The sequence below is a fragment of the Cydia strobilella genome, chromosome 11, assembly GCF_947568885.1.
Source record: "Cydia strobilella chromosome 11, ilCydStro3.1, whole genome shotgun sequence".
Lineage (NCBI taxonomy): Eukaryota > Metazoa > Arthropoda > Insecta > Lepidoptera > Tortricidae > Cydia > Cydia strobilella.
Window position 1 is genome coordinate 2,317,330 of NC_086051.1, and position 17,163 is coordinate 2,334,492.

At 38.8% G+C, this 17,163-nt stretch overlaps 1 protein-coding gene across 1 annotated transcript in view; it reads right to left on the minus strand.

Annotated features, from left to right (window-relative positions):
- Positions 1 to 16,885, minus strand: part of LOC134745381 (opsin-3) — a 32,403-nt gene extending 15,518 nt beyond the window's left edge. The window contains exons 1-5 of the mRNA XM_063679419.1: positions 16,679 to 16,885; positions 15,056 to 15,247; positions 8,733 to 8,948; positions 8,172 to 8,302; positions 1,616 to 1,755 (exon numbers count right to left, since the gene is read on the minus strand). Coding sequence (XP_063535489.1) covers positions 1,616 to 1,755; positions 8,172 to 8,302; positions 8,733 to 8,948; positions 15,056 to 15,247; positions 16,679 to 16,731 — 732 coding nt within the window. The 5' untranslated portion in view covers positions 16,732 to 16,885. The remainder of the gene's footprint in view (positions 1 to 1,615; positions 1,756 to 8,171; positions 8,303 to 8,732; positions 8,949 to 15,055; positions 15,248 to 16,678) is intronic.
- Positions 16,886 to 17,163: the final 278 nt, after the last annotated feature.

Consider the following 17,163-nt stretch of genomic DNA (forward strand, 5'->3'; position numbering starts at 1 on the left):
ACCGTGACCATGATTACCTTTTGTATTATTTGTGAGCTCCCGATATTTCGACGCAGTTACATGCATCATGTCCACGGGTGACTGAAGATAGCGGGTGGGTGTCAAAGTTGTGTAGACAGCGCTCTGTCTACCCTCATTCATGCGCGTCGGCTGCGTTCACTTTCAACGTTACCAACGGTCGCATTCACACTTGTTGGTCCGGTCGCGCTCACACTCGTTGGTCTGTCCAAACACACTACACTACACTCACGGTGTCACTACGCGTGTTTGATTCGGATATCACTGGTTTTTTACACAAACAAATCACAGGATTCCACACATTTGACAGTTTAAACCCATCTTCACGATTGAAATTTTTGTATTTGTGAATTTCACGGCTTCTCTTACCAATCTTGGTATCTGAGATATAAAACTACAAGGTTTGTAGCTTACTCAAATAAACTTAAGGGGATTTGGACTAGTCTGAATTTGATATTAGCGTGATTAACAAAAGATCATGTAAGTAAAGTACGCTCAGTGAAGCATCCACTTATCGCACTGGGCATATTTACTTCGGCTAAAATAAACGTGTGAACGCAAATGAATTTGCCAAATCCCTAGGGGCAAGTTTAGGCGAATCGATCACAACACATGTGTGTGTTAGTGTGTGCGAGCGACCGTTGCCAACAAGAAAAAGCTTTCCGTGGCGACCGTATTGCAATAGGATTGATTTGTGGGACGGTATTCTGATTATTAATATCTAGGGAACTGTTGTGGATATTGGGAAATAAGTGACGTTGACAGAGTCAAGGTAACACTGTTGGTTATTGTGTAGAGTTTTTGGTATATAATATAGTTTATCTTAATTTGTTTAAAGTTAAGGGTAGTTTTTAAATTGAAAAAAACGGCGATTGGTTGGATATAAATAGAAACGACACGTGGCCGACGCCCTCAGTTGATTTGAAGTCGTGGTAACAAACGGTTGTAAGTCGACATTATTGTGATTGTAAATACTTGGAATGAAGAAAAGGAAATAAATGAATAAGTATCTGCAAGAGTGATTATTATTCTACAATTTACAAGGTCTCTTTTTAGTCTAATTTTCATGGCAGTACCTAGAGGTAGGTAATAATCTACTCTTGACGTATCGAACATGATTTTGCGTTTCTAGTCGCAAGACGGTTGGCAGAACTGGGTGCGTAGCCAAGGTGCCAATCGTTAAAGTCTGCGTATCGTAGTCATCTCAATCTATTACTCTTTTCCCCATTAGAGCGACAGTGACAGTTGCGTTTCGTTCGCTACGGAGCGTTAACGATAGCACGTTGGCTACGCACCCTGGTAAAGGAGTCACGATAGAACGGTCTCGGACCGAGCTGAGGCGTCCGATACTTCGTTTTTTAGAAAGCATCACGTGATCACCCATCATAGAAAACGATGTGTCGGACGCCTCGGGTGAGTCATCCTTAATAGGAATAATATCTTCCAACTGCGCGGGTTTAAACTACCCGGACTTGGTCTTTATTATTCATTCACTTACGTTAGGATGAACAGCTGCGAGTAGAAAAATTAGCACACACAAACAGGCCACGACACTCCTGACACAAGCAACCTCTTCAGAACCCCTAGAACAACTTACCGCACTGAAGAGCTGTGAGTAGAAGTAGCAGATGAGCGTCATGGGGATGCAGTAGCTCCACATGAAGATGCAGGCCACGAACACCTTCGTGTCCTGGTCGTTAGTCAGAAAGTCGAATGAGCACGTCGTCAGGAAACCCTCTGGAACAAACAATAGGGATAACAGTTTTGAATGATTCACGGTTAGTTTCACTACTCCACAAAACAAAATCCTATTAGTTTGGACACTGGACAGCCGACACGAAGGTATCAAGTACCTAATTTAAGTTTTGTTAAAGTTAGTTTATGGATTCAGCTCAAGTTTTATGCCGGATCATTCGTATCCAATAAAAGGACGCACATTGTTTTTACATGTATTATTAGCGTATTATAAAAGCGAACTATTTACTTTCAGCTACATTATTAACCTTTGGTATGCTTTAGCACTGGTCGGCGCATTTACCTACATTCAATTAGAGCACGTCAATATTAAGTTCAATTTTGAATAAGTAAAATTTTATACTAACTTACGAAAGGTTAACAAACCCGAGGCTTCAGCCGCGTAGGATTAGTGTCACCCCTCCCCTCCCTTTCAAGAAAGGTAACCTAAAAAGTGGTAAGTTTTCTACTATACGTAAATACCAAATGATATCCATAAGATGCGAAAAAGTCATTGGTTACCGCTAGGCAACAAGGTCTTCTAGTTCCTTCTTTCCTCATCTTGTTTTGCTTGATACTTAATTTGTAGGTAATACCTACGTTAATAAATAAAAACAAATACAACAGGACAATATTATGTTAGAATGTGTCTTCGTAAACTGAAAGAATCTTGTTTTATAGGTAAATGCATAAACGCGCGTGGAACAAGTTTAAATGATTGAATTTTTGTTGCGTGATTCTTTTCGACTTTGCTGCTGAATACTCTAAATTTGTATCAGTGCTTATTATCTTCGACAATATACATCTTCACATGAACTTCTCATAGTTTCCTTTTACGCCCAGATCTACATACTTAGTTCGTGCTAGTTAGCTCGATAAGGCTTATTGTGGGTGCTAAACGACGATATACATATCCATACTTAATATTATAAATGCGAAAGTGTGTCTGTTTGTTACCTCTTCACGCTTAAACCGCTGCACCGATTTGTACAAAATTATGTATAGAGGTAGTTTGGGCCCCGAGAAAGGACATTGGCTAGTTTTTTCAATCATCGTCATTATTCCACGGACGAAGTCGCAGACAGAAGCTAGTGTCAAATAGAAGTTAAATTGACGATGGATCGAGCATTTCTCGCAAAAATAACACTAAAAATTAGAAAAACTGTTGGGCTTTTAACTTTCTATTTTCAAAAGCAAATTCCAAATCTTTAACACTTCAACCCGTTGAGTTATACTAAAAGAATTTTTAATAACCTTAGCAAATTGGGCGGCTGAAAGGGACGAATTTCAGGCCTAATTCAAAACAAAACAAACGATGCTATTGTTGAAACGCTTACGCCTACGTAATTACAGTAATTTAGGAGACGATTAGGTGTTCGCGGAGACGCGAAATTGAACCGTAATTTTGGTAAACACGTGAAATATCGTTACGATTTATGATTGAGCGTAGTTATTAAGGGCGGCGTCAGCTTTTGAGTGTGGTGTTTGTATTTCCTTGCTAGTTAAGGCCGTTCCATGGGTTTGCCGCTATCACTGTCACATTTCGCAAGAATGAACGGGAAAGACCATGCGCGCCAAGTGCCAATTTCGATCGAATTTTGTCGATTTTTATTTATTTTAAAAACGTTGCCTTACAATATCGAAATTCGAAAGCGTTCAAATTACTATTTAAGATAAGATTGTTTTTTGTTTTTTTTTTTGTTTATAGTGTCACGTAATAAATAACCGAGTAAAGTTGGATTAAAAGTCCTAGTTAGAGGTTAGTTTGGGAATTAATTGTATCGAGCGAAGTGTCATAATTCGTGTATCGGAAGCTTATAAATTAAAAATAGTATAACTACATATATTTTTACCACGTCTACGAATACCAACGTCTTTCAGAAAAATATGATCATATAAGATTTTTCGCCTACTGGCTCAGGGAACCGCCTTAACTTGATATTGGATTTAGGGTATTAATCAGTTTAATTACAAGCCTGTAGGTATTTACGAGTATCTAACTGCAGGGTACAGAGTTAAAGGCTTCTCATTGTCATTGTACAACAAGAGGCTAACGCTGTGTCTTACGTAAGCGAACAACTCGCGAACGCGAAGCAAAGCGGCGCGGCGCGGCGCGCGGCGTGGCGGACCCACGGCGTTCGCGTTCGCAACGAGATCGCCAACGTAGGACACTTCTATAGGTTTCAAAGAATTGATTCCCTTTCGGCCGCCTACGTAACCGGGGTTTCGTAACCTGGTTTTGATCGAACCTTTTTTTTACTTCACTAACTGGCTTCGGTCAAGCACTTTGTTTTACTCGTACGTAACTGGCTTTGATCAAGTAATTTTCAAGTTTCTTTTGGTGGCCTACGTAACCGGAGTTTGGCAATGTTTGCAATCCTTATATCCCAAGATAACTTAACCTAGTTTATCCTCATTGAATATTGATCTCTCTGTTAACTAGTATTTTACCAAAAATAATAGTTGAGCCGCAATGGTGAAGTTTGGGTTCCCTAGGGTAGATAGTTTTGCCAACCCTAATTTTCATCGAATTGTAACATTGATCAATACCTACATAAGATTGAATAAATATATTAATATGTACATTGGTGTATAACATGAATATAAAACTAACTACAATTAAAATAACTAAACCTAAAAATTAAAAATACCTATCAAAATTTTGTGCCCTTGGTAGGGTGCCCATCACGCAGGCAGCGTTCCCGCGCTGGATTGCGATTGCAATTCTCTGCGCGAGAAGGGCAGCTTTCTTGAGGGCGCGGGGGTCGCCCGTTGCTTCCCTAACGCGCTGGCCACGACATTGCAAGACTAGCTTAGGCTAAGGAAGGCAACAACCATAGGTTGGAGCGAGACACAGCGACGGACCTATCGTTCCCACCTATGATTGTCGCCTTAGGGTATTGTAGCTCAATGCTGCTGGCACGTACAGGGAAACTACACACAGAACATTGGCTAAACCAGACTGGATGCAGACAGGCCAAACAAGCCATGCCTGGCATCAACGGAAAGCTCACAAGGGTGCTCCTTCAATTAGGAAAGACCCGACTGAGCATGGTAACCAGTGTCATAACAGGTCATGGACTATTTAATAAACATCTTTTTATAACAGGTGTCACAGACAGTCCCCTATGCAGAGGATGCATGGAGACAGAAGAAACAGCCTCTCACGTGGTGCTGGAGTGCAGCGGAGTGGCCCCATACAGCGCAAAACATCTCGGATCCCCGAGAGACCTCCCTGAGTTCCTACTCAACATCAAAGGTTTGATAGGTTTCCTCGAGGAGCTGGGCTGGCAGGACTAGCCCACCCCCATGTCACGCAAAATAGGCGCCAGTCGTCGAGTTGCGGAAAATCGCCCGAACTACAATACAATACAATACAATAGGGTATTGTATATGGATGCCTTAGCCTCTAAGCTATTAGTCGCGCAATGTCGTTGCCGAGCGCCTCGTGAGGCATCTGTGCGCCTCTGCCTCACGAACCAAGTGTCTCGAGTGTCTCGACGATAGATATTACAATTTAGTTATTTTATAATATCTTTACAATCAATAACTTTCTGTGTTACATTAACTTGTTCTATAACAAATATGTATGTAGAGTCGGCAGCAATATCCTGAACAAGTAACCGCATGAAGTGCACTCTGGTGAACTGCAGGAAACAATTAACGTTTCCGCTTATTGCTGCCCGACTCCACCACCACGATTCAAAATCAATATAATACCAATTTAATAGGGAGTATTACTGCAATATTCTGCCGCCAAAGTGCAGCACTAGTGCACATACAAAACCATAGAGTAATTTACTTATACACACTAGGCCTTAAACAGTTTTCTGATAAGTTTTCATTATGACATTGATGCATCAAGGCGGTTTGTGTACAAGTGGCCTACCGCGAAACGCGAAAATCGAAATTTCGTTATCTGCCTCTCTATCGATCGAATAGGCAAGAGTGATAGAGAGGCAGAAACCGAACTTTAGATTTTCGTGTTTCGCGGTAGGCCTTGTCATTGTGTTAGTAACGCCCTCTACGCAGAGTTTTGCGTAGTATTCCTTATTGGATAATACCTAATTTACATTACAAGTATGAAAGAGGGTAGATTTCTATGGTGTCTCAACTCATGGAATCAAAATGTACATGATAAATATCCAGTTATAATCTCCTTTGCTCTAAGCACCTAAGAGCGCGCAGGACCAATACATTTACAATATAATTTTGTTGTGTCAAATACGTATTCTAAATAAGGCACTAAAGGTTGAATGGAATGGTGAATATTAGGATTAGGACATTAGCAAATAAATTCCGGAAAAAATATAAAACCCTTGTCTTCAAACTCGTTTAAAACACGACTTCAACGATGGCTCAAGAAACAGGTGTTTTAAATGTTCTAAATTAATTTTACTCATTAAATGAATTATTGGAATTGGAACAAGGATTCTAAAAAAAAAGTGTTTTAAAAATTTGGTTTTATAATAATTAACTTTTGTATAAGTAGGCAAAGGTAACCACAGGAGAGACGTGACGTAGCTGTATGACCCAAATATATACTGAAAACCAATTTTGCATATTTTGGACAATAGGCTAGGCACGTCAATGCAACATTACTAAACGGATATCACAGCTAGGGCGGAAATGTGCGTCGTTCTATTTTAGCGGCCGGTCGATATTTTCTACATACTTTCTATTAGAACTTTGTCGACTGCTACTTTCCTTCCCTATAATTATGTTATAAGTAACGGTAATGGGTTGAAATCTCGGTTGGTGGAAATATGGTATGGGCATAACTAACAATTTCATCGTGTATTATTAATGCACGCAATGTAAAATTAGCCTCATTTGTCAACGAAGATTAGACAAGACAATGCTCGGTCAACGGATGCTGACAATTTGCACTCGGTAACGAATTATCCCAATCCTCCTTACTTTGACAATCTCGTACACCACCTTTACTTTCAAACAAAAATCTTGCTTATTTATAACGCGATAGGATTCATTATACTGTATAATTTTTGCGTTGATAGGGGTTTTTTTAAAGAATAGTTAAATTGTGGGTGCGAAATATTGTTCACGGAATGAGGATGCGCCAATAGTTCAACCAACTCCGTTGGGGAACTAAAATTAGTTCTTTATGATTATGACGCATCAAACGTCATACTGAAGTTCATTTTCTTATTCACAATAATAGGATCATCATTCATCACATTGATGTTGATAAATGAATATTTACGTTTATACTGACACACGCATAATAAATACATACAGTGAAATCTAGATAACTGAAATCTCAAGGGACCGGCAATTTTGTGTCCAGCAAGTCGTACCAATTATCCAGGTTAAAACAAACGTTGTTTCAATTACCTATAGAGGTTCACATTAACAGAGGTTGCGGTCTGACAATAGTTATTTGTTTAACAAGGGGGCAAAGTTGTTGTTTAACCGCTCGTGCTAATATTGATACCCGAGCAAGCGAAAATATCCACGGTCAGACTATGCTCCTCGCGCTTGCTCCTGGCGCTGCTCCTCGCGCTGCCGCGATGTTGCCCGCTCCGGCCACGAACTGCCCTACTCGCGATTAATCGCGATGCTCCATACTTCATTCCCCGGCCACATACTCGACGAGTGGCATGGGAAGTAGCGAGGGAAGTAGGCAGAGACGTAGAGCGGCCGCCGGTCCTTTGACCCCAAAAAACGCGCACGGTGGGTACGACGTCCTAGCATAACGAGTGGCATGACGAATAGCGAGGCCACTCTACGTCTCTGCCTACTTCCCTCGCTACTTCCCATGCCACTCGTCGAGTATGTGGCCGGGGTATAAGGACTTTAACGCCTAGACTATAAAACTTTACGGGCCTGATTTGGTTAAATTATGTTTTATCCCTTTCTTCTAAATACATAAGTCAAAATCACAGAAAAAGACAAACGATTTATAGCTATAGGTCAGTAACGCGTTTATAAATTACAAACCCTTATATGTTCAAATTTCCAACCTTAGGGTGTTGTTCGCTGCGTAAAGCTTGGCAAAATGAGGCGCTTCTGGAATCATTTTAATATTTCTACGAGCTACTGGTTATCTAAGAAAGTTGTTATTGTTGTTTAACTTAATTGTTCGATAATTACACCAAACAACTGATTCAACTGAATAGCCTGGGAGGAAGTTAAAGTATCAAGTAAGTATACACAATTTGTTGATCTAAAATGGCCGGTATATTATTATCCTCTACCGGCCCATAGGACTATAAAGAGGCAATAGTATTTTGAATTTTTATTATGATGTATTTTTATTTTGGTGTTTAATTGTAGTACAAAAATAGTATAAGTTTGTACGATTATAACGAATAGGAATGTGTTAAGAAGGGGCTAACGCAAAATTTTAGTTTTTATACTTTATATGAAGATATTATTATGAGAATATCGTTACTTACCTGGTACATATTTTCCCCAAACTTGGACCCAGGGCAGGATTGTGAAGGGCATGGCCCAGAACCAGGTGAACACGATGAGAAGGGACGCCTGCACTTTGTTGATGCGGCCGTCCAGCGGGCAGGATATCGTTCTGGTGGACAACACATCCGTAATTAAGTTAGTTAAAGATAGCTTACACTAGGTCTGTATCTTTAGGTAGTTAAATAAATGTAAAAAATGTGTTTTTACATTTTCGGGTACTTAAACATTTATCAGTTAACCAACCAAATAGAAAACTGCCTGGATCTGTCCATTATCGTTCTGGCTTTAACCTATTTCATTTAGTCGTGTAATGTTTTCATCTACCCTCAAATGGCTAAACATTCCGTCTCGTTTTAGGTTCTTTATCGGTACTGAAATACCGCAGGCGACAGTTCACTACACAGTTTAGCTGTGCGAGGCAGAAAGTTTCTGGAGAAACGCAGTTGAGGTCTGCCAACCATCTAAGTGGTGAAGATGGAAATGTTGCCGTGGAGAGCGATAGCAGAAAGGCGGGGCAGGGTGGCAGATGGTACACTTACTTGTATCTATCAAATGCGATCACGGCATTGGTAATAGCACCTCCAATACCAGACAGCGAGCCGAGTGCAGCATATATGTCGCATCCGAGCTGATAGCCCACAGTCCGCTGGTAGAAGGAGTTGATGATGAGCAACGGCATCTCCAGCATCATCATCATGTCAAAGATCGCCAGGTTTATCACGAACATGTTGCTGGCGCTGCGCAGGGATTTTGAACTGTAATAAGAATATTTGAATAAGTTATTCGTTAATTTTTTTCAATAACAAATTAAACATCCGTGGAAATATACGGGGGTTTCTGACCATGGGGCTTTAAATTCAGGGCTCGATTCTACTCGCTAAACTGAGCTACTTTTATTATGGGACCAACCCCGAAAACGCGTAAAAAAAAACTTGGCTCTCATACGTTTTGGCTGATGAGATGTCGACGTTTTCTATGGCAATAACAAACAAAAAATTTGCGATTTTAGGGTTGGTCCCATAATAAAAGCAGCTCAGTTTAGCGAGTAGTGTTGGGCCCTGAATTTAAAGCCCGATGGTTAGATACATACTGTATGTATTATAAAATGGTTCACTCAAGATTGATTGACGTGTTTCGCTTCATAACGAGGAGTTTCAACCGGACCCCGATACGTTTTAATATATTTAATAAACGCGTTAATTTGGTTTATTTGTTATATAGCGGTCACTCTGCGACTTATTTAAGCCCGACGAACCCGTTGGCAAAAAGCCGCTCCCATACAATCTAAATTACTTTCTCTTTTTACAATCTTTAAGATTAGATCCTAAGTATGCATGTAATATTGCTATGCCCCCACGGGGTCCATGTGGAACTACCAAGAATTTGTAATACCTATAAAACCATGGTTGCAATAAATAAATATGAAATATGAAAACGACATACTTAAATTACATGAAACTTAGCATGACCATTGATATATGTTTGGTCTGGTACCTACTAGTTTTGTTCTACAAAAAAAATAGATCGAAAAAAACTTAAACTACATAGATAGATAGATGTACTCCCTGGTATTTCATCGAGGCCAATTTCGCCGAGCGCCAAATACCAAACCGGGATATAATCGACATATTATCGATACATGCCCGTGACGGGCATTTTAGCGACGCGCGGCGCGCCAGGAATATTTTGCAGGCCGATACTTTATGTCCACTAGGTTATTGTATATTCTAGTAAATTGTTAAAAACACTCGACTACATTTAAACTTCCTTTTTCTTGAAAGTCATTTACATATACTAGAATGTTGAGTATTGAATATACATTTTGGCTGGTCTATAAGAGGTTTCTATAAGGGTCAATTTTTTTTTTGCGATTTTGTGGTTGATCCCATAGTAAAAGTTGCTCAGTATAATCCCAAAACCTCCCTGGCAACGGGAATGCACTTATTTTTCAGCCATCCTGTATACAAGTAGATAAAAACAAACATACAACATAGATAGACACACAGATAACTTCCTTCCTTCCATAATCCTCACAAATATTCGTGATGAGCACACAAATAAATGTCCTTACCAGGATTCGAACCCGGGAGATTGTTTTCATGTCACATGTTACCAGCCGGATTGCAGGTGAAGGGGGGCCATTTCCGGAGCGCCGGCATCGTATTGAAGTTATAGAATGGATTACATTCACATCGTATTTATTGAAAATTGCCTCTTTCAAAATTTCTAACTCCAAATTACTCGCACTGCTCGCACTATTAGTGCTTGAGAAAGGAGACCTACGCTCTCCGAAACATGTCGCGCGAGTCACTAAAACAATGAGTCTAAACCGTGTAATTATTTAATTCTAAATATATCATAAATATAGCGACATGGCAGCTTGGCAGCTGCATTGAATGCCGTCGTTACACTTTAGTTTGTACGTTAGTTATTTCTACTAATATCAGGCCAATTCAATGTAATCTGAAAACTTTGGCGGTTTTTAGGTAGGTACTTACCTATAATTCAGAAACAAAAAAGGTACAACTAATAATTAAAAAAACTTATTATAAAATTCAAACCAAAATAAAATACATCTAAATAAGGCCCCCGCGCCATTGTGCCAAAGATGCCGGAAGTATTCCCTCGCTGAATGCCAATACTTATGCTTTCTAAATGAAATTATTGTTCTCAAATATTATGTTATGTTATGACCATGACCTTTTTCGAGATCTTCAGAGAAACAAATGTATGTAGGTATTTCTAATTCTGCTTCAAACTCTATATTTGGAACTCATCATCAATCCTTAAATTAAGAAATGTCGTTAAACTCTTTATCATAAAAAAAACTTTTCCAACCCAAACTTTCCACACGAAAGGGACATCAAGCAAACATTTTTTAATAAAATTATCGTAATTTTCGTTTCGCTTCATCTATTGTCTTTATTCGGACAAAACTCTGGGGGAATTTTGAATAAAACGAGCAAGATAAATACGATAGCGTATAAAAATGTACTTTCGGAACATTGAAAACGTTTTTCGAAGTTGCGAAGAGTAGCGGTTTCCAACTTCGTTCGAGATCTTTCGGGCGGTGGAGTTGTTCTAAATGTAAGTGTACTCATAGTAAATTGACACTCATTTTGCTTTATACTAAATGTTTTTAACCTAATTCGTTTTATCTCTATGCAAAATATGTTCACTATATTTTTTATTCCTTTGGACCGAGTTAAAACAATTACTGAATTATATTAATAGGAACATGCTGTATACCTGCACATTGTTTTATAAGTCTAGAATTAGTCATAGTCATTTATTCCGATTTTGTTCTATAGAACCATAACATTCTTAAAATTACATTCGTCTGCAGTAAAATAGTTTAAGTCGAAGTGGTTTTTCTAAGGTCATTGATTTTTGTTATTTTAAGCCGTTGTTACGAGTAGGTATATTCTTTGCACCTGTGTTATTTTTAAGTTGTTCTGTTCTATTGCTACTTTTAAATTCAGGTAGATCATGCATATCTACGTATCGGAAGAGTATATAAAGTCAAATCTGTTTAATATAGTAGATATTTATTTATAAATTATTATTTATTATTTCATTTTAGACAGGCAGCTGATGTTGGTACTTCTAAATCTAAATCATAGTACACTTGTTTAAAACGAGTTCACTGTTTTAGATAGTTTGTCATTGTCAAATCTATATTTAAATTGATTCACACTTATAGAACACACAACTTCGGAGGGTAATTTGTTCAGTCTTCACTATTCGATTTGCAATAAAGTTTTTGCCAATATTTGTTTTATGCTTTGTAGTTACTAGTTCAAGTTGCAGACCTTATATGGCTCCCTCTACACGATGGCCCAGCGCTGGACCAGCGAGATGGCCATGCGATGGTTGAAAGCACGCACCATGGAATGGGTAACGTGTAGATGCGTACGCACCATCGCTGGCCCACTACCTTTGATGTGCGGACGAAAAACCGACACCGTACCATCCCAACGCCATCCCGCCGCACCATAAACCGTCCGACACCACTACCATCTCTACACGCTGGCCCATCTTAGTGGGCCAGTATGATGGCCCATCGTGTAGAAGAGCCAATGGAAGTTTAAAACCGTCCGCCAGTTGGTGCGGGTGCACGGAGCGGGCGCACGCACGCTGATGCCAATTGCATGTAAAATTTGTCACACGCGTCCGCGCCAGTTAGCGTGGCTCATACCTACTAGTGCAACCGCGCCACCTAGCGTACGCCCTAAATGTGAACCCTCTGTATCTTAATCTGTCGGTTGTCCGTTTAGAAACTTAATTAAATCACCGCGCGACTGACGCCCTCAGCAACACTCGATCTGATCAAACGGTTCCACATTATTAACCCTGCTAGCTTAACTAATTCCCGAACTTTTGTGAATTCCATTAGAACGTTTCTGAACGTCCAGCTGGCAGTTTGGGGTTATGCTAATATTATAAAGTTCAAATGATGACTTAGTTTAATAATTGACTAAAATTATTTGTCGTTGTTTTCAGTAGGTACCGTAAAATGGGGTGAGTAGGGGCAAAACTGACATTCAAACCTCGATAACATTTTATTTTTACATATGCAAACTGAATGGTGTTATAATAAGTGTTCCGGACGTTTGTATTTTAGTTTTTATTTTATTTTGGGTAGTTGCATTTCATAACTTTGACGATTAACAGGAAATCCCACCTCACCCCGTAGTCCCTCGTAATTGGGGTGAGGTGGGAATTCATACAAAGGTGATTTTGGACGATTGTTGGATCGATTTTTTTATTGTATTTGCTCTATTTTTCAGATTTCAGATTTCTTTATCTCTTCTCTCCCCATTCATAACCCAACTCTCCCCGCGAACCCTACTCACCTTATTTTACGGTACATAAATTTTGTGACGAACGTTTGATATCTTTCCATATTCATTTACTATACTATAGGTTATATTGTCTTCGGTTACCGCGATAGTTACTCATGAAATAAAACTATGAAAACGGATTATATCGCGTATATTGAAAATAAATTAATCCGCGATATAATCCGTTTTCATAGTTTTATTTCATATACTATAGGTTCTTTTGGATTAGTGATTTGAGATGGTTAAATAATATTGTCTTCGGTTACCGCGATAGTTACTCATGAAATAAAACTATGAAAGATGTGTCCCGCCGAGTTTGTTGCCGGTCCCATATTGGGATACCCTCCTACAATTTAGGAGGGAATTAAATCTTCTCGGGTCCGTGGTGTAGGGTTGGAGCCGGCATAGTTTATTTTTATCGCGTATATATATATATCTTTACTTGAAAAATAATTATAGTGTATAACTAGCCTTATGAACCGATTTTGCATGTACAACCAGCCTTAAAGTTTGTAGTCTATGATTGTTCATTATTTTAGTATGTGGGTATTTTTGCATTTTGTAATTTTTCCTCAGTCACCCGTTGACCACGAACGCTGTAAAGAGTTCGAAACGTCGGGATGTATTATAAATTCAATATACGCGATATAATCCGTTTTCATAGTTTTATTTCATGGTTAAATAATTTTTGGTAAACTCGTATCTTATCAGAAAGAACTGCTGTAAACTATCTATACAGAGACTGACATTATCCCGACTATTATTATAAATGCGAGATTCAGATTCAGAGTAACTCTCTCTGTCTGTTAGCGTGAAGACACGCTTAAACCGCTTAACCAAGTTAGATAAAATTTCGAATGGAGATAGTTTGAGGCCCGGGAAAGGACATTGGGTAGGTTTAATAAATAATCATCACAAAGGATGACTCACGTTTAACAGGCCCGGGGCCGGACCGGGGCGTCCGAAACTTCATTTTTCATAGAAAGCATTACACCGATCACCTGTCATAGAATGTCGGACGCCCCGGCCCGGCCCCGGGCTGGCCTAACGTGAGTCATCCTTTATTCCACACGGATGAAAACGTGGCCAGAAGCTAGTAATACATAATTGAGAAAGAAATGTTTATGAAAAGGTAGAACCTAAATATAAACTGAGAACTTTACCGCCATTTTTAGAAAGTAACGTACAACGCCACGATTTCCGTAAGAGCCATTACGTAAACAATCCCGGGAGTGTCTCCTTCATTACAAAAAGTGATGGTTGAAACATTTAGACAAGTTCCCTGTTTCGAGACCTACTCGACTTTATTTAAGTGGGGGTTTAGGCTTGTAAATACTTAAGTGAAAATGTTTAAAGCGTCATTGTTTGTACTTGTGTTTACATGCGATTCAATACAAAATATAGGTCTTTTAAATCTCATTACAAAACTGTCGTCGCTGGAATGTAAGTTTTGGCGCAAATCTACTTATTTTGAGCTCTAAACGATAAATGTTACACAATTAATAATTGAAATAAGTAAGTTGTAGAAGTCATTATAAATCGTATTCCAAATCCACGGACTTAGAGGCATAGAGTATGATTGTCAAAGCCGACAGTATACATTTCTTTATGGGTTTTGATGACGTTGATGCCAACAGTCAAGGGTGTTGTCATTGGTTGTTTAATTAATTAACTTCACTAGCATAGAGATTTCTTAGAATTGAGATTACATATGATTGAATAATAGCGACAGCTGACTCTAAGATTATTAATAATATTTGAATTACCACTAAGACAACAATAAAATAAGAAGCTATATAAGGTCCAGTTCCTCTTAATAAAGTCATTAATAAATGACCTGCAATTATATTTGCTGTTAATCGAACAGCTAAAGTCTTTATGGGTTTTGATGATGTTGATGCCAACAGTCAAGGATTTTTTTCTTTTATGAGCTCCAAGCCAGGCTAAACTTGATATTAAAAACCCGCATTCATGGCAGTATGGCCAGCCATTTTGTGTGGAGAAGATTAAGAGCTTACGTGCTAAAGATCCATATAACGATCCCATTGCCAGTGAGCGACGTGACCATAAGCATGGTGTAGATGAGCGCCATACAGTAGTGCCAGTATTTGCTGACGGCGGGGAACGCGCGCCAGTGCTCGTGCACCATGTCTTGGTGTTCTTCGGGAATGTTCCATCCTAGCATGTGCTCTTCCACCTCTCTGGCTACCCTGGAGAAATAAATAAGGTCGGTTATCTTTGAAGTGACGGAGTAAAATAAAAGACGTTTAAATTTTTTGCAACGGAGCCATTGGCTTTTAGAATATAAATGGAATCCGAACAGGTTAGAATCACGAAAATCAAAGTTAAATTCGTTGCAATGTAATAAGTACTCGTAATGCGGCAATTTCATTAAAATATACCCGCAAATATGAATTAGAGTCTGACTACGACTTTATGTTGCAATCTGACGGTGCACTGGTTTTTGGTATCGCTGCTGGGCATAAACCTCTCCGTTTTATTTTAAACAAAAGAAAATGGGTTGTAGTTTGCAGTTCCTACGTATGGTGTTTTAAAGGGCCCACTGACTATCTGTCCGCCGAAGGATATCGGCCTGTCAGTTAGAATATAAATTTGACAGTTCCGAACAACTGGAGACTATTGTTGCATTTCTTTAAAACAGGTTCAAGCTGACTGCAAAATTGAATGTTTCACGCGCCGCACTAACACAGACAAACCCTCGAGTAATTTTTAAGAGGAAAAGCAATTTAAAGGAGTCTTAATTTTATATTGAAAGGAAGCAAGCTCCCCTAAAAAGCCCGGATTTTTGGCTCAATTAGTTTAATAAAGATCAAGAAAAAATTATAAAAGCGTTTTAATTAAACGACAGCGAAGCCTCAAAGCCCTCTCAAGCACGAGAATACCAAGCCCAATATTCAAAAGGACATAGGATGTGGAAATGTAACGATCAATCAAGTCACAGGGACGTTCAAACTAGACAAAGGAAACTGAACTTTGTAAGGTTTGAAATAGTGATGAAAGTGGTTTGTAAGGAAGTTTCCAATATATTACGGTTACGGGTTATGGACTGCCATTTGTCACTAACAATAGCAGTGATAATTGTCGATTGAGACGGATACGGTACGGTTGTTTACTTATGTTATAGAAACAGTTCAGTTTGGGAAGGGTTACGGATGAACTATGTTTATCACTACAAAAATAGTTTTTGTCAAAAATAATGTTGTCAGACGCCATTTGCTTATTATGATAACCATATAACCCCCAAATGTATTTTTATGTCTCATAATTTTCTTTCTTCTATTTCACAGTCAGTAAACGTTGTGGATATTCTTAGCTGGATTATTAGGATTTTTGATACGCCCTGTATAATGTTGCCAAAGTTATTGTTAAATACAGGTCAACTAAATAAGATGCAATGGTGTAACTTTGAAAGCGGAGTAATTTTGAAAGAACAAATATCTATAAACAGATAAACACTACTAGGTATAGCAAAAATCACGCTAATGCAACGCTTACCAAGGCAAGGCTTCTAGTTTAGGAGATATTTGCCGTTTTTAAAATAATCTCGCTTCCGAAGTGACCCCAATGCATCTTACATATTCTTAATAAAAAAATGCAAAGGGAAGTTCGGTGATACTAACAATTTCAATGGATACGCCATATTCCCGATAACGTCCGTGTAGTTGGAAGCCATTTTGCACACGAACTCGAAACAAAATGGCCGACTATGAAATCTACACTATGAGTACCAATCTCAACATTTGTGAATTTAAAATGTAAAAATAAATACTGGTTTAAGACGAAGTGAGTAGTCCGACCTGGGTCGCTTCTCACTTGTGCGGTTCGATCGCGCCGGCCATCTTTTATATGGAGCTAATAGTGCGTGTTAGTTAATTCCTTAATTGAATAGAATAAAGCTGCTTGCCTATTTGGTGAAGCATGAATTACATCAATGCCAATCAGGAGTTCTCAAACTGTTATCTTGATTTAAATGAACTAAAAGGATCTATCCTGAAAAAAAAGACAACAATGAAGAATTTTTATTTTTGACAACATATAAATTTTACATTTTATTGACGGATTTTTGTCGGTTACGGTTACGGATACTTTCCCCTAAATTACGTCC